The sequence below is a fragment of the Octopus sinensis genome, linkage group LG6 (assembly GCF_006345805.1).
Source record: "Octopus sinensis linkage group LG6, ASM634580v1, whole genome shotgun sequence".
Taxonomy (NCBI): Eukaryota; Metazoa; Mollusca; class Cephalopoda; order Octopoda; family Octopodidae; genus Octopus; species Octopus sinensis.
This window is the reverse complement of record NC_043002.1, coordinates 42,974,090-42,993,368: the sequence shown is the minus strand read 5'-3', so window position 1 is coordinate 42,993,368 and position 19,279 is coordinate 42,974,090. Positions and strand designations below refer to the sequence as shown.

Genomic DNA, 19,279 nt, shown 5'->3' with positions numbered 1-19,279 from the left:
TCATTTGCTTTCTTTCCTCAATTTGTCGCATTTAAATCATTCATATACGAATCACGATGAGACTCTCCACGGAGATCACAGTTGGAATGTTTTTTAATCATAGGTCTATCTGCTCGATCAGGGTTAATCTGGGGTTAAACAACTTAATTCTTTTCCTTCCTTCTCTGATAGATTTGCTCTCTGGTCTGCCTGCGTCTGTCCTTTATAACTTTTTTCAATTTATTTTTTTAAAATTTGCTCTAACAAACCCGATATACTTACCTTGTTAATCCTACTATAAACTCGGATCTTTTCGGTTTGAACGGCAGTTTTAACCATAATTTCTAGGTAACTAAAAAATTTTAAACGTCATATACTGGTAGAATGTGTTTATAAAACATCTTTTTCTCTTGGCTTTATTGAGAAAATTCTATAGTTTGTAAGATATTTGTTGTTTTTTTCTTCAAATTCTGCAATTTCAACCAATCAATGACGTCCATTGAGGTAAAAAACATTCTGAGCCGTATGAATTTGTCCCTCGTTTAAGAAACAGATTGGGTTTATTTACATTTGTGAAGAAAAAAAAGATACCCTTCCCACCCCCTAACCCTAACCCTAAAGCAGACTGAAATGCAATAAGATCGATACTAGGGTCATAATTATAGGTGACAATTTCATATGACACCGCTAGAAAAAACTGCCGTTCAAACTGAAAAGATCCCTAAACTCTATTAATGAAACTCCATTAATTATATATCTCCCTTTCGTAATTTAACTGGTTGTATGATTTGAGGAAGACTTGGCTGTTATTTCTAGCAAATCAAGAGACTTCGTAGACGGTAATCAACAGATTCTAGAAAATTGTTTGCATATAGTTAAATGAGATTTGATTTGTGGATCTCTGATAAAACAACAGTGACCAGGCTGGAGATCCATGACAAATCTTTGATTTCATTAACTGTACAAAAAGGGGATTAAATGAATCGTTAAAATTGCTATGTATTTACAAATACATTCTTTATTAGATTTTAAGATCGGGTTGTTCGCGCGATCAGAAAGCTTGATTTTTTCCAAGAAAGGAATGAGAAAATATGTAATATAAATAATACGTTGAACGCATTTATTGGCACTATAGAAATATTGGTTTCAAATTTTGGTACAAGGCCAGTAATTTCAGGGGAAGGAGTAAGTCGATTAAATCGACCCCAGTGCTCAACTGGTACTTATTTATCGACCCCGAAAGGATGAAAAGCAAAGTCGGTCCCGGCGGTATTTGAACTCAGAACGTAAAGTCGGAAGAAATGCGGCTAAGCAATTTTCCCGGTGCTGTGGTACTAAAAAAGTATTAAGAGAATATTGCGGTTGGGAGATGGTAGGAGTTCACTCTCCGCGAGCTGGCAGTAACGTTAGCACGCCGGGCTTAGCAGTATTTCGTCTGTAGCTACGTTCTGAGTTCAAATTCCGCCGAGGTCGACTTTGCTTTAAATTCTTTCGAGGTCGTTTAAATAAGTACCAGTTACGCACTGGGTCGATATAATCGACTTAATCCGTTTGTGTGTCCTTGTTTGTCCCCTCTGTGTTTATCCCCCTTGTGGGTAGTAAAGAAATAGGATACTGATTGCATCAAATAACCAACTGGAGGAGGCGTCCTCCTAGGGTTAAAAATAGCAGTAACGTCGGTTCCTACGGAACAGCCGTATTTACGTGACGATAAATATTACTTCTCAGTATAGTTACTGCTTTTATCTCTTACAGAGATTTCGTAAGTAGCTAATTTGCTTGTTGTAAGATAGTATCAAATTGTTAAAACATATCTTCTCAATACGGCGAAGTTAGGGGGTTTTCATTTCGCAAATATTGGTCTGAGAGGAAGAATACAATTATTAGGATACACATATTTAGTTGAGGACATCTAATGTTTCACCATTATTGGATTTTATTTATTTTCTTTCGGTCTCTGAGAAAGGCTATTCTATGACGAAATATTTAATTTAATTCTTTGCCTGTCCAGAGCATTTCTGTAAGTTTATCCCAAACGTCCATGCTTGTTTTCAGACTTTTAACCCTTCCTTTACACATTCTAAGTAATATAAACTTTTCTTCTTCATAAATCCCAGGTTGTTGTAATGGGGAAAAAAATGGGAATGTGTAACATACATGATGCATGGAAATAATGTCCAGTGAAATAATGTCTTGTGTGTTCTATGTGGTACACAGGATTAAACATTTAGTCCGGTGTGCTAACGATTTTGTCTGCTCTCGCTGCCTTCAGTACTAGAAATAATGATTTCTCACATGCACAGAGAGCTCCAATAAGATGAGAAAATGTTTTGAATTAGTTTCAATCAGGAGCGATCTTTCGAATCTTGCTCATGTGAAACAAACTGCGCTGAACCAAAATGAAAGGTAAACGAGTAATTGTTTATAGCAAACTGTGTATTTCTTGTATGTTGTGAAAACGTTCTGTTCGCAAAATAAACGCGCGTAAATTCATTTTCAATAAATTCTCTGAAGTGCTCCTCTTGTATTTGTGTGTGAAGTGCTGGGGCATTGAGATGTACAAAGTAAACGCTCTGCGTGTGTTGAACAAAACGCACTGCCGATTATTAACGATTATTTCTTTATCTTTCACTTTGATTTAGTGCAGTTTCACTTTATCTGACAACTTACCATGTTCGACAGAACGCCCATCCAAGATTTGACTTCGAGTTGCTGACTCTTCTCACCTGTAGCATGTCTGCCAAATCTCGGGAGTTTCAAAAGTCCTTACTGAACCCTCTTATATTTAGATGTTATCAATACTTTTGTATGTATAATTTTCTGACCAATAGGAAGTCGTCTCCAATCTGTGACGTACAACTCTTATTGAAGTATATATTCATTGTTCAAAGGACTTTGTCAAACAGCTCACATAGATATTTGCTAGGAGACTAGTGCTGTAGAGGCTTTCTGGTTGTCTCTCTGTTTAGCAATTAATTCCGGTAGTTGATACAACAAAATACTTTCTTTTCTTAATGTTTTTTTTTTTGTGTTATGGAGAATACAATGAAAGAAATGAAAAGTACCTGTTGACCTTCAAGAGTCCACTGAAGTGGAAACCTACATTTGGTAGGGAATTACCCTAATTTGAGAAATACTTATTAGGTTTCAATAATACTAGATTTCAAGACGGCGGCAAGCTGGCAGAATTGTTTACACTTCGGGCAAAATGCTTAGCGGCATTACGTCTGTCTTTATGTTCTGTGTTCAAATTCCACCGAGCTCGACTTTGCCTTTTATTCTTTCGAGGTGGATAAAATAAGTACCCGTTGAATGCTAGGATCGATGTAATCGACTTGTCTCTCTCTCGGAATTGCTGGCTTTGTGCCGAAATTTGAAACCAATATTACTAGGTTTCATTGAGCAGCGAGCTGGCAGAATTATTAGCGCGCCAGATAGAACCCTTCATTGGCATTTATATATCATTATAAGAGGACGGTGGCTTGGCAGACGTTAGAGCATTGGATAGAAGTAATATTTTGTTAAACGCTTTTAAGTTCTGAATTCAAATTTCTCCGAGATTAACCTTCAGTTTCATCTTTCGGAGATCAATAAAAAGAAATACCAGTCAAGTATTATGGTCAATATAAATTAAATAGATGTTCGAGTGCTACATTACGCGAATACGATTTGGCACAGTTTCCGTTTAACAAATTTCACTCACAAAGCATTGGATAATCCGAGGTAATGATGATAGATACTCACCCTCGGTGCCACGAAGCCAAAGCGACATCACTGCTAAGCTATGTGTGCGCCTTTATAATTCTTTCGACTATAAACACAAAACCTGAAGTTTTCTTAGGAGGGCTAGTTGATTACATCATCCTCAGGGCTTAACTGGTACTCATTTTATCGACTCCAAAAGGATAAAAGGCAAAGTCGGCCTCGGCAGTATTTGAACTCGGAATATAAACCCAGAAGAAATGCCGTGAAGCATTATGTCCAACGCGCTCGCGATTCTGCCAGCTGGCCGCCTTTAATGGTTTCAAATTTTGTCCACAAGGCCAAAAATTTAGGAGAGGGGTTTGCCGCTTACATCAATCCCAGTGCTCAACTGGAACTTATTTTATAGACACCCAAAAAGATGAAGAGTAAAGCCGACCTCAGAACATAGACCAAGAAGAAATGCTTCTAAGTATTAAGTCAAGCGTGCAAATGATTCTGTCATTTTAGCACCTTCGTACTTTATATAATAATTTCTAACACGGACACGCGGTTTTGAATTATCTAGAGAAGGTAGTTATGATTGCATTATCCAATTATGTTCTCGACCCTTTAAAACAAGAAGAGAATGTGATATGGGTAAGATGAAACTATTTCTAATAGTTCAAGAACAGAAAATTCGGTTCATTTTCCGTGGGGTCGGGTTGGATTTAACGTTTTGAACCTTGTCCTTCGTTTGAGAATGACGAAAGGAGGAGGGAAAGTGGTGTTGTGTTATCTCTGGTCTTAACGAACCTACCTATCATTTTTGCCTCCATATAACCCTATTTAGATGGGAAAATGTGTCTTATTTGGTTTTTAATGATTGCCTGTGTGTGTGTATGATACACACACACACACACACACACCGGTAATGATGAAATTAGAATGACAAACGTTTGGACAAGACAGTCATTAAAACAAAATACCGACAACCGAAAAAGACTACACTGGATTAACAAATGCATGTCTCGTGTCAAACAAGTTAGCAAAAATTAACATTAGCAAATAATCGAGGCTAAACGTGTAAGAATTCAAAATCTCTGCGCTGTTATATTTTTAAATTCTAAAGGGGCTACAGGATAGGAAGTAAGTACCTCCAGGTGTGCAAGATTTGTCCCGAATTTTCTGAGGTCCATGTAAACAAACCTAATCTAACCCATTATAATAGGCAAGGAAAGACTAATCACAAAGACAAACGTGTCAAACATATTCACCCCCTACTCTCCCCCTCTCCTTCAAACATTCAAACGAACCATTTTGTTTCATAACTTTGATCTTATATATATATATATATATATATATAATCTTTGTTCTTATTTTTATGTTTCCTATTTTTGCATTTACTGATACTTCTAATTTGGTTTATCCATTCATCGGTCGGTCCAAATAACCTCAAATTCACTTTTCTGTCAACAGCTCTAAATTCTTTTGTTAAAATCTTTATACCTATTGTCAGCTGATTTCAACAGCGAGAACCTGCCTGTGTACGTGTAAATGTATATGTGTTGTAGAACCTAGAATAACTCAACATGTTCAGTGCACCTGATATGAATTTGAAAATAGCTTTGAACTATTCTACACTCTTTACTCTTTTACTTGTTTCAGTCACTTGACTGCGGTCATGCTGGAGCACCGCCTTTAGTCGAGTAAATCGACCCCAGGACTTATTCTTTGTAAGCCTAGTACAAATCGGATCCTTTTGCTGAACTGCTAAGTTACGGGTACGTAAACACACCAGCATCGGTTGCCAAGCGATGTTGGGGGGACAAACACAGACACACAAACGCACACACATATATATATATATATACAAATACATATATACGACGGGCTTCTTTCAGTTTCCGTCTACCAAATCCACTCACAAAGCTTTGGTCGCAATGGGACTGAACCCGGAACCATGTGGTTGGTAAGCAAGCTACTTACCACACAGCCACTCCTGCGCCTGTTCAGGATATTAAAACGGTTATTACTTCGCTCTAGCTCAGCACTAAAGAAGTAGTTTTCATGATCTGAGACATTCCAGCCATGATCACCACGTCTTATTTTTAGGCATAATGAACCAGGAATGAGAGAATATATATCTAAAGTAAGATGTTTGCTTAGAACAGTAGTTCTCAACCGGGGTCCATATGGTCCCTGAGCGTCTATAGAAGATCTTGGGTGGTCCACGCAACAAAAACTAGGGATCACAATGGTATTGTAAAAGCCCCTGGAAAAATTTTGCTTTAGATGTATGTGTTGGTATATACTGCATTCTACCTAGTTCACCCTACACAAGTTAATGTGTGAAAAACAAAATAAGAATTTTGAAAGCGGTTTGTTTCTATAAAGTTAGTTTTTAAACATCGAATGGGTATGGGGGTCTACCGGAATAAAACAGTAATCAAAGGGGTTCATAGATGACAAAAAAAAAAATGGTTGAGAACCCCTGGCTTAGAACAACACACGTCTCTTGTAGAAAAACCGAATATCAACAATGAAAATCTACTATTTCGTTATTCTATAGGTTTTTCCTATCTATGCTTTAAAAGAGATGTGGCAAAGTTGGATTAACTCATAAAAAAAAAAATCACTCAGGTGTTACTCACGTGAAGGAAAACATTACCGAAAACAACTCTTCGAAACATATGACGCAATCAATTAGTCCTCATTGTCGCTTCAAATGATGAGCTTGGCTATCTTCAAGGGTCCGTCTTGACGAAAGCACATTCTCAGCACAACTAAAACCGTGTGTTAAAGACTAATCCTTCTCATCAGTACCAGAAAAGATTTCAATCCCCCTACAATTGCTGATGCTCTACAGAGTCCAAGTAACACCCTACAACAGAATACTGCGTCCACATATGTGACGGTGCTGCAACTATGCACTCAGACATCCTGAATTGCACCCAGAAAAGGCCCTCTCGACTAATTGACATTCAGTTACTAACGAGCACACTCCAGTCTCTTGCTGACAGGCATGCTGCCTCCTCTCTGCCTTTTCTTCCGCAGCTATAATGGCTTATACTCCTTGGAGTTAACCAGTCTGATACCTCCATCACACAGTTTCTCTTACCCAGTTGTCTATCTTGGAAAAATACAATTTGGAAGATTTACCAGAACTGTGAATATATAAAACGGCAACTTTTAGATTGTCGAAAGAGTGTGTGAACATAATTTTCCTCATCTCTGTCAAAAAAAGGTGACATAGGCACAGAGTATTCTTAGACTTATACAGTGTTTCTCAATCAAACCAATTAGATTTGAGTTTTATATTTGTTTTCTGGTTGGTTAAATCTAATACATTGTCAGAAAATCATGTGCATCGTCTCAACGTTTTATCTCTAGGATTGTCTTACTTCGAGGACTCAACTCCCTGTGGAGTTGTAAGGGTGTCGTTATGACATACAATGTACCTTGAATATTTTTAGACCTGACAGTCTGTCCCTCCTAGCCTGACTTCTGCATATTTTTTCCGGAAGGTGAGGGAGACAGAAAGAAAAAGAACCGGTTTTAGCTCATAGTTGGTAATTTATTTAGCCATTCCGAAGGCAGCGAGCTGCTAGGTTCGTTAGTACGCTGGACAAAATGCTTAGCGGCATTTCTTCCGGCTTTACGTTCAGAGTTCAAAGTTGACTTTGCCTTTCATCCTTTTGGAGGTTGATAAAATAAGTATCAGTTGAGAAATGTAATTGACTAACCTTCTCCACCAAAATTTCGGGCCTCATACCTATTGTAGAAAAGATTTATCCATTCCGAAAGGCAAGTCAACCTCGGTGACATAAGGCCCCAAACGATTACTGCAGCACAATCTGTCCGATGCTTTAGAAGTTCTGCAAATTGGTGTCTTAATCTCTTGGTTTATTTTCAGCATAACATAGAAAATATTAAATATAACTAGGTTTGCTATTTTAAAATGGATTGAATGCTAACAACAGAACATTAATTTGTACCAAGACTATTGAAAAGGTTGCAAGACGCAACGAAAATTTTAGGAAAATAAAAATAAGAAATAAGTGGAAATTTTACCGGTGGGTGTGTTACATTATAAGGCACAAAAAGAAAAGGACTCTCCCCAGACACAACAGAATATGCTTCAACGCACGAACTCAAATAAACAATCTTGCAAACCAAATCCCAAAACGAAAACTTGCAACCGTTTACTTTCATTCAGGTTGGCGATATTTAACATGAACAAATTTTAGATATAAACCATTCAATCCATTGAAAAATGTATTTTAACTATAAACAGGTTTCAAGAGTGCTCATTGAAAAGTGTTTCAAGCAAAGATTTGTTTGGGGTTTTTTTTTCACACTCAGCTTTGTAAAGGATGGGCAACATTTTAAAAAAAAATCCGTTTGGGTTGAGTTACCATTCAAACATTGCAACATTTGTACAATATTAAATTTAAGGTTTTCGTAGAGAGAAGTATTTGTGAATACAAAAAAAAAATATTTATGAGTTTCTTTCTGCATAGGTCTTTTATCACCTTTTATTTTTATTGCTTTCTTCTGGTTCAGTTTTCTTTGAACTTTTCCTTTTTACCTCTCTCTTTATTTATTCATTCTTTCTTCAGTTTTGCTTGCTTTTTCTCTTGTTTCACTTGTACACGACGATAGAAGTTTCCAATTTGGTATTACTTCTATATTATAACCAACTCACTTTTGAATGATACCTTACCGATTTAAAAAAAAAAGAAGATATTAAATAATGTATCAGGCACTAGATGTACAATAACTGAAAAAAAAATGTGGGGGGATTGTCTCGATTTGGAAAGTCATTTGTCACGGATCTGCTCGATCAAGACTAACTTGATAAGAGACCCACTTTACATATATATTAATTTGTATGACAAGTATTGTGTAATGCTATGCAGAAATAGGCCTACCTTATTACTCATCTTAAATCGATCAAGCATCTAAAAAAATTGTATGCTGTATAGAGTATACCGTGTATGTAGTAGACTGTGGATAATTTGAGGGCTTACCTAGTTTCACTAAATATTCACACAAAGAAGCGGGGAGAGAGAGACGAACTTATTCAAACTGCCGCTCTAAAAAAAAAAAACCCATCAGATGATGTCATAAAAAATGTTCAAAGTAAACCGTGTTCTGCGTGAGAAAATACACCAGTATACGAAGTTTCAAACTGTTTAGTTAAAGAAAAAATTAATTAAAAAATCTGCGTGTGGTTGGGAACCAGGCTTCTTATACGCACAGACAAACAGACAGACAGACGCACAGACAGACAGACAGACACACACACATACGCACACATACACACACACAAAGAATAGTACCTCGGTTTTCGAACATCTTGTTCCTTTATTGCCCACACGAGGCCAACATAGAGGGGACAATACAGCCTGATTTGAGGTCAGACGCACAAAATGAGATACAAAAATTTACAACGAAATTGAATGGAAAATTGAATGGGCAATTTCACGTGACTACCCTCCTTTTTAAACATTTTTTCAAAGTTTTAAAAGTTTTTGAGGCTTTCCTCTTTCTTTGGCACCTCTGTCACCTGAACAGAACTTCTCTCTTTTATAACCCTGTCCATCTTCTTCACAGCTTCCACAATCTCCTCTTCAGACGACGATTGTTCTGAAAACTCCACATCTGATTCACTTACTTCTGAATAAGACTCAGCCATCTCTCCTCTTACGAGAAGAGAAAGCACAAACAAACAACCGTAGACACATAAATCGCTGCAAAGCAGCACAAAACATTTAGACACTCAGCTAACCACCAATACAGAAGGACGAGTTCAACTAGCAACGGTTTTCGAACCACTCTGATCACGAATAAATCGTGCTTATATATATAAGCACGATTTATTCGTGATGATTGTTCGAAAACCGAGGTACTACTGCATATATATAATCAGTTGAGGATATAGTGTCCTCTTCAGGGATTATAAAATCCGGAGATCAACTGGTGTTATCAAGAATAGATTAGAAAAATTCTCTCAATATATAGGGGTAAACAGTCTAATATAAGATTATTACTATAAAAAGAGGGGGGGGGGATATTGTGGATAGTTATTTAATTTGTATCACAAGATGAACATAGCAAATAGTTTAATACAAATAAAATTTAAATTATCTTACATTAACGTAAAATAAAATACAATATGTAAAAGAGGTGCCTACTCATGTTTCAATCTGGTCACTATATAAATAGTACTTTGGAATATTCGAACCATGTTAATAGTTTTAGATGTAAAAAATAAGTGTCCAGGTATCTTCAGGGCTATTTAGTCTTTGTATGAGATAACCCTGAAGATACCTGGACACTGTTATTTTTTTACATCTAAAACTATTAACATGGTTCGAATCTTCCGAAGCACTGTTTACATAGTGACCAGATTGAAACATGTGTAGGCACCGCTTACACGTATTGTATTTTATTTTACGTTAATGTATGTTCATTAAAATTTTATTTGTATTAAACTATTTGCTATGTTCATATTGTGATACAAATGAAATAAGTATCCACAATGTTTTTCTCCTTTTTCTTATGGTTATATATATATATAATATATATATATATATATATATATATATATATATTATATATATATATATGAGAGAGAAAAAGAGAATAAAACTAGTGTACCCTTGTACTCAGTGCTGCCTTAAGGCTTGGGCATACTCGGAAGTTGCCCGACGGCCTGATATGTCAAGGGGTTCAATTCTGATCTATGTGTACTGTGGCTAGCTGTCAAATTATAGGGACCTGTGCATTGATTTGCCCTGGGTGCTAAGGTGGTCCTGCTTGTAGCACCTTATTCAGTGTGATGGGCGCTCGAAAAAAGGGGTGGGAATTAAAATCGTTGCTCTATAAGCTATTAAATGTCCGTGAGGGATGAAAAATTCGCAAGTACGAGCAATAAATGAAATTTTATGAAATGGTATCAGAAAGGATTGAAACCTTCTCTACCTCACGTCTCTGTCTTCGCAACCATTTATAATCTCTTATTACACAAAAGGTAAATGTTATCTATTCATCAGTCTATCGCTGAAGGTGTGGTAGATTAAACTCTACGTTGTTTTCCATATTACATTACTGTCACACTGAAAGAAAAAAAGGTAAAACGAGATAAATCAAACCTGTCCTAAGTCGTTCCTGACGCTGTCGGCAACATTTATTTAGTATTGTGGTGGTTGTGTGTATGTATCTCTCTCTCTCTCTCTCTATCTCTCATGTCTGTATGTATGTATGTATATATATGAAGTTGTAAGCTTCATAACGAATTTTCCCAGGACTGAAATACGAACCTTTTTGGTGCATTGATATTATCTTTTCGTAATGTAAATAGGACACAAATATTTCTTCCTTTCTCTCTCTCTCTCTCTCTCGCCCTCTTTCTCTCTCTCTCTCTCGCTCTCTCTCCTTCTCCCTCTGTCTCTTGCTATTTCTCTTGATATTTAATATTGTGTACGTATGTATATCGCGCACGGACACAAGCGTACGTGTCGCACTTTAATTCTTTTTATTTATTGACGAGACACCCTTTAGGTAGCGGCTCGTCCTGCTAGAAATATCAGCCTGATTCCCTTAAATCTCGGTCTGAAGTCTTATAAAATGGAAGGACATACTGAACAAAGTCTTAGATGTACAAAAAGTCCGGATGATCAAGACTTTGAGTTTTGGGTCTCTTCAATCAAGTTTGACTTTCCTTTTTTTTTTCTCCTTTTATTGGCCCAATCACTAGTCCCCTCTGTAAGGGCGCGCGGCCTAATTGTTATGGTGTTGCATTCCTGATCACGAGATCGTGGTTTCGATCTACAGACTGATATGTTGTGTTCGTGAGTAAAACGTTTCGTTTCATGTTGTTCTGCGATCACTTTGGCATCTGACGAGTAGTACACTTTACATCCGTAAAAGCAATGTCGATTTGATGGAGGGATGGAGATAGTGTACTGCACAAGCATTCGATCGCCATAAACTAATCATCTGTGATGCAAGAAATTACAAAGCCTTCGTCTGTCGTCTACCATAAAGTCCTCGCTTCTGGAGGGTGATATTGGGCAAATGTGTGCCACTATAGACCCAGACTGACTAATGCCTTGCAAGATAACTTGGTAGACAGAAACTGTGTGGAAGCCCACCGTATGTGTGTGTGCGTGCGCCTGTGTGTATGTGTGCGCATGTGTGTGTATATATATATATTTATATATGTGTGTGTATATATATTTTTATATATATATATATATTTGCGTGTGTATATATATATATATATATATATATATATATATATATATATATGTGTGCGTGTGAGTGTGTATGTATATATGTGCGTGTGAGTGTGTATGTATATATGTGCGTGTGAGTGTGTATGTATATATGTGCGTGTGAGTGTGTATGTATATATGTGCGTGTGAGTGTGTATGTATATATATGCGTGAGTGTGTATGTATATATATGCGTTAGTGTGTATGTATATATGTGTGTGTGTATGTATATATATGTGTGTGTGTATGTATATGTATATGCGCGTGTGTGTGTGTATGTATATATATATATGTGCGTGTGTGTGTGTGTATGTATATATGTGTGTGTGTGTGTATGTATATATATGCGTGTTTGTTTACAAAAATATGCAAAATATGCAGGCGTAGGAGTGGCTGTGTCGTAAGTAGCTTGCTTACCAACCACATGGTTCTGAGTTCAGTCCCACTGTGTAGCACCTTGGGCAAGTGTCTTCTGCTGTCGCCACAGGCCGACCAAAGCCTTGTGAGTGGATTTAGTAGACGGAAACTGAAAGAAGCCATTCGTATATGTGTGTGTGTGTGTTTGTCCCTCCAGCATCGCTTGACAACCGATGCTGGTGAGTTTACGTCCCCGTAACTTAGCAGGTCAGCGAAAGAGACCGATAGAATAAGTACTAAGCTTACAAAGAATAAGTCCTGGGGACTAAAAGGTGGTGCTCCAGCGTGGCCACAATCAAGTGACTGAAACAACTAAAAGAGTAAAAGAGTAAATTCTTCCTTTTTAAAGAGAGGTGTTTATTGAAAAAGATATTACCACTTTGATTAGGTCATAAAACTATGTAGATGTTCCTGTGCTTGTTTGACAAGTTTATAAGTTTGTTTAAGAGTGACTAATTTATGCTGTGAATGTTTATCACAAAAATAAAGCATTATATATTGTTACCCACTTTCTTTACTCAAGTTTTATAAATAAATTAAATAAATAGCTTTATAACTAAGGATTAGAATTTTTGAAAGTCTGTGTTTGGTATTCTTTACATACATAGTAAGTCTCTGTTAGTAAAGTAGCTGTTGTCTTCTTCTTCCAATCAGAACTCATGCCATTAGCCACAAAGAATAATCTCTAATTCGAGACTACTCTAAGCTACTAAGAATGTGTGTGACAACTTGAAGATCCACCCACTACACGCGATAGACTGGCAGTTTCATGGGTGCAAAAGCTATGTTGTTATCCCCATTCCATAAATGGTGGCTTTTAATGGGTGGAGAGCTGAACCATCTTGGGATACAGAGGATTCACAATCTAGGCTAGGGTCTAAAAGTTTACCACACCATAGTGGGTTACACCATGGTTCCTCTGCTTTGTGGCAGAAGTAGGAAGAAAGAGTGAGAGAAAGTTGTGGTGAAAGAGTACAGCAGGCTTCACCCCCCATCTCCCATCGGAGTTCTGTGGAGCTTAGATGTTTTTGCTCAATAAACACTCACAATGCCCAGTCTGGGAATCGAAATCGCATTCTTACGACCACGAGTCCGCTGCCCTAACCACTGGGCCATTGTACCTCCATAGTAGCTGTTGTTGCTTAGCACCTCAACTTACAAAGTACGTAGTAACATGTCTTGCGTGGGAATTGATTACGAGACAAATTCTATGCCTGGATGCTCTTCTTGTTGCCAACCTTCACCAGCTTTTTTGAAGCAAGAAAAAATTTTTATACCCCACAGAGCTCTGGAAGTGCACAGCAAACTGGTCACAATTTCAGCATTAACATTACTTCACTCAATGACAAACAAATATCAACATTCACACATTTCCAGCCATATACATGTGCATGTTTACATATACATACATACATTGACTTATGTATATGCATGCAGATATGTATGGAAGACACTTAGTGCTCAAATGATTCAAACTTGGACTCCGATGTCTTTACAGGGGATCAATTCCACAGGATAAAGAATGGCTATAAGAGGGATCATGTTGAGCAGATATGGAGACAATTATGCAGATAAACAAATTAGATATGTTAAACATAATAGTTTGTTTATCCACATGATTGCTTCCATATCTGCTCAACTTAATCCCTCTTATAGCCATTCTTTACCCAGTGGAATTGATCCCCACAAAGACATTGGAATCTAAGTTTGAATCATTCAAGCGCTACTAAGTGTCTTCTATACTGAGACTCTCTGGATCTCATCTGTTGAATATATAGAGATATGTATGTATGTATGTATGTATGTATGTGTGCATATATGATGGACTAATACAAGTTTTATTTACTGAATTCAGACAGGGTATTGGTTTGCTCAGGGTGATAGTAAAAGATGCTTACCCAAGGTGCTGTACAGTAAAACTGAATCTGATATCACATGGTTGCAAAGTGAACATCTTAATCATATACCTTCATAATAGGCTTTTCTCAAAGTTTCCATCTACCAAATTCACTCACAAGGCATTGGTGTGCTTAGAGCTATAGCAGAAGACACTTGCCCAAGATGCAACACAGTGGGACTGAACACAGGGTAGGCAATTAAGTGTGCCTGGGGCTACAGTTGAATATACTTTTCTGAGGTGCTGTGCAGTGGGGCTGAACCCTGATCTACATCATTGTGAAACAAACTTCATAACCATATAGCCGTACCTGTGCCTGACAGCAATATTTGAAACCTATTCCCAAATAAGGTATTTTTGTAAGCCAATAGAGAGCAACCACTTATATTTGGGTCAGGGAAACATTATAGCCAAGTCCTTATTTCTTTTGTATATCTAAATGCACTGTCTCTATAGTGTGATCCGATATAGAATGCTTTGTTTAATCTACACTTATATCAATGTTTGTGTTTGTCAATATATATATGTGTGTGTGTGTTGTGTGTGTGTGTGTGAAGGCATGTGGCTTAGTGGTTAGGGTATTCGGCTCACGATTGTAAAGTCGTGAGTTCGATTCCCGGTGACACATTGTGTCCTTGAGCAAGACACTTTATTTCACGTTGCTCCAGTCCACTCAGCTGGCAAAAATGAGTTGTACTGTATTTCAAAGGGCTGGCTTTGTCACATTCTGTGTCACACTGAATCTTCCTGAGAACTACGTTAGGAGTATGTGTGTCTGTGGATTGCTCAGTCACTTGCACGTTAATTTCATGAGCAGGCTGTTCCGTTGATCGTATCAGCTGGGACCCTCGTCGTCGTCGTAACCGACGGAGTATTCCTATCCTGTTCCTATATATATATATATATCTTCTAGCTGTTGGTGACTTATCTTATTGTTTTTATGGTCCCTCTTTATGATATTGTTGTTTATCCATAGACCAGCTCTTATTGAGCAGATCTATGACCAAAAACATTCCAACTATATCCAGCAGATTTTTTTTTTTTTTCATGACATAGTGTAACTAGAATAATATTATGTAGTTTTCGTTCCTTTTTAAAAATGTTAGAATGTGATTTGAAGAAAATTTGGTTGTTATTTCTAGCAAGCCAAATGACAATCTAGAAGTTGCCCTTGACTTTTTACTCATTGGTAGATTTAGAAGAGGCAGTAAAATTATATGGTTTGTTATAGTTTAGACTTAACTCCATCCTAATCAAATAGTCCAGTACTCAAAATCTTTCCAGCTGTGCCCACCCTGTATTTTTTTGTATATCTAAGACTACAATATTTAATTTATTCTGCCATTCTTTTTTTAGAATGATAATATTTGATATGAAAGAATTTGGTTACTACTTATAACAGGCAAATTGTTTGTTTCCAGCTTCAGTTCCCCTGTGTGGCATCTTGGGCAAGTGTCTTCTACTATAGACATTCATATGCCTATATATATATATATATATATATATTTATTTTGTAGAAGGAGCTTCTACAGAACTAGGACTGTTTCATTCAAAGGAAATCATCAGGAAGCTTCCTGATGATTTCTTTTGAATGAAACAGTCCTAGTTCTGTAGAAGCTCCTTCTACAAAATAAATTAATTTACTCTATGTATTGAGTACCTTATTTACTGTGGTTAACCCCGACTCAACCCGGGACCTACATATATATATATAATATGTATACACACGTACATACAAGATGTTTTGTTTATCAGATTTTTTTTGTTTGTTATTGAACATATAGGAAACAGTACTTTATGCAAAACTTTAAATATACTTCGATCTTATAGAAAATTTCTAATTAATTATAAGAAACCTCCAGGCATTTTGGGCAGTATTTTAGATTTCAGAGTACAGGAAATGAAAGAGAAGCTGATAACATCAGCACTGGAATAAGATTAAAATGACTGACATAATAGTGTCAGTTCTGGATAAAAGTGTTTAAAAAAAATGATTTGGATAAGTTTTCCTAACAAAGAAAATGTTTTCAGGTCACCTGGGCACTCATAAATGAAGGGATTTGTAATTAATGTCTTGTTTGGAAAGTTAAAAGCTTTGATGTTCTCAGGCTGTTAATAACTTTATGGATTTATGTATAACTTTTTAGGACTAAATATCATTCGTATATGTGAAGAGAACACTTGCAAATCTTACAATCTAAAAGCTAGTATGTTTTCTGGAAAATAATAACAAAAGAAGTTATTGTTGGTTTAGCCCTATGTTAGCCTTAGTCAAGTAGATGCTCCATTCATGGCCATCCTGCCTTTTTATTTATTTCCCTTAGCTATGAGTTTAAGTAATTCATTTAACAACATGGCTTTGGGTTTGATTACACAGCACATCTCTTCATAAGCCAGTGTCTTTTATTTTCATCTGAGGTTGAGCAATGCCTTGTGAGTGAAATTTTGTAAGCAGAAGGTGGTGAGTTGGCAGAAATGTTAGCACACCTGGCGAAATGCTTAGCAGTATTTCGTCTGCCATTACGTTCTGAGTTCAAATTCTGCCAAGGTTGACTTTGCCTTTCATCCATTCCTTTGAGAAAAATTAAGTACCAGTTATGCACTGGGGTCGATGTAATCGACTTAATCCCTTTGTCTGTCCTTGTTTGTCCCCTCTATGTTTAGCCCCTTGTGGGCAATAAAGAAATAAGAAACTGTACTGAAGCCCATCATGTGTGCATGTATATTTGTATATATGTATGGTAAAAGGCAAAGTTGATTTTATATACATGAATGCAATGTCAGAATTGCTTTCATGCTTTCTGGATTTATGAAAAAAATGGTAACAATACAATGTTGTGGTTTGTTGTAACAGTGAGAACACTGAACTGGGTACCTTGCAGTATGTATTCTGTGTTCTGGTTATTGATGTTCTGAGTTAACATCCTGCCTTGTCTGTTGTGTATGTGTCTGTCTATGAGACTGTACATGTGAGTTGATGATTTGAAGGAGATTTGGCTGCTATTTCTGGCAGGTTATATAACTGTGTAGAGGAACCCTTATTAGTTTCAGTTGCAGATGTTTGATGATATATGATAAAACTGTTAAACCTGAACTGTATTTGTTTAATGATTTAAAGTCAATGCTTGATTAATATTGTTCAAAAGGCCTTAATTAAATATTTTATTTTTATTTTTCAGATCAGATATAAACTTGATTTCTTCTAACAAATTGTTCCTGATGCTTTAGCAAACAAATTCCTTAATGCATCAATATTTCCCAATATTAATGTTATTTCTTCAATATCAAATTTTTCATAAAGTTGCAAGAAAGTTTGGCACAGAAATTCAATTTGATGACACTTTAACTTGATATTATACCTGAATGAAATGATGGCTTTATGTGGAAGAGATAGAAAATGAAGCTTGGTGTATTCTAACTTATGGTTTACTTCTTTTGTTACAAGAATAAAAACTGCCAAGAATTAATCAATTCAATAAATTTATAGGACTGTCTCGTAAAACCACTTGTATATCCAAACACTATTTCTTTTGAGAAAAACAACACAGAATCGATTAGCTACCAATTTGCTATTGAAAGGCTGGGAAGAAAACACGTCTTTTGTACCAAGAATAGCAATCATTTGAATGAATGGGTTGCAGCAATTAAAAAAGAACATATGGATTCAAATACATCAAGAAATTCATGGGTGTCTGATTCTTTTCTGACAGGAGAAAAGCGGTCCATGTCGAGCAATGATTTATTCACTATTCAGTATTCATTGAGACCATCTTTGATTGACTCAAGTAATTCTTGTTACTATATTCCTTCCTTTGATGAAAATCATTTAACAAAAAATGCATTTAGACATAGTACTGGACTACCTAATATTTATGAAGGTTTTGATGGTAATGACCTGAAGCCAAAATCTACCTTGACTCAGTCAGCTTCTTTATTATCTTCTTTTTCTGATTCAACTGAGTGTTCACCAGAAAAAGCAACTAAAATTAATTTAAATAACAAAACAAAAAAGCCAATAAGATTCAGTTTGCGTAGGGTTTTTAGTTGGAAGAAATTGGATAAGGAGAGCTCTGATATGGAAATAACATTATCAGATATTCAGAATATTCACCTGGCAAATCACCTCCAGTGTAAACTGTATCACAAATGGAATAAAATGTGGTGTGTAGTAGCTGAAGGGAACTTTTATTGCTTCAAATCAAATAAGCAGAATGAAAAAATTCAGTTCTTTTTACATCTTGCTGATTCACAGTTTAAATATTCTTCTCTTTCACTCAATGGTCGTACAGATTCTCAGAAAACATTCCTCATTGAAATAAGCTCACAAAACAAATTTATTTTGTTGAATGCTTCTTCATCAAGTGACCAAGTCTGTTGGATTAACGCATTGACCAAAGAGAAAGTTTCTGCTTTAAAGACTTCAGATCCACAGAGGATTCCATGCTGTGGTAATAATGTTTGCTCATTGTGTTCACATTTCTCCTGTTCTGATGTACATATCTCAGTAACTCCTTCAACTGAACTCTCAGATATTCCAGCATCACCAGAGAAATCTGATTACCATTCAATATCATCCTTTAATGATGAAAAGGATCATGGTTATACAACTGCTTCAGATGATTATGATAACCAAAGTTCAGTTGGTTCTCAAAATGGAATTGGTGAATCTTACACCCCACCATCACTTCGAGTCTTGGCTCAGGAAGTTGCTTTAAAGTTGCCTGAAAGTGATACTTTCTCATTTGAAGATAACTTCAGCAAAACCATTCTTGAAAGAAACAATAACAACTGGAATACTGATTCCCAAATGGTAAGTTATTGAATTTTTACTTTCGTAATCTCTTTTTCAGGTTCCAGTGTTTCAGCAAAATGATGTTTGTTAATACTTTCTTGGTTCTAATGATATATCAATTAAATTTTCAATTTTTTTTCTTCCGGTGATTTTTTTTTTTTTAATGAAAAGAAGCTGAAGGAGCACATTTATCAGAATTCTGTTAATTAGCAAAATATACCATTGCAA

At 36.3% G+C, this 19,279-nt stretch overlaps 1 protein-coding gene across 1 annotated transcript in view; it reads left to right on the top strand.

The window, feature by feature from the left end:
- LOC115212836 overlaps nucleotides 1–19,279 on the top strand; it is a 159,031-nt gene that overhangs the window by 45,738 nt on the left and 94,014 nt on the right. The window contains exon 2 of the mRNA XM_029781605.2: nucleotides 17,439–19,069. Within this exon, the coding sequence (XP_029637465.1) occupies nucleotides 17,918–19,069 (1,152 nt within the window). The 5' untranslated portion in view covers nucleotides 17,439–17,917. The remainder of the gene's footprint in view (nucleotides 1–17,438; nucleotides 19,070–19,279) is intronic.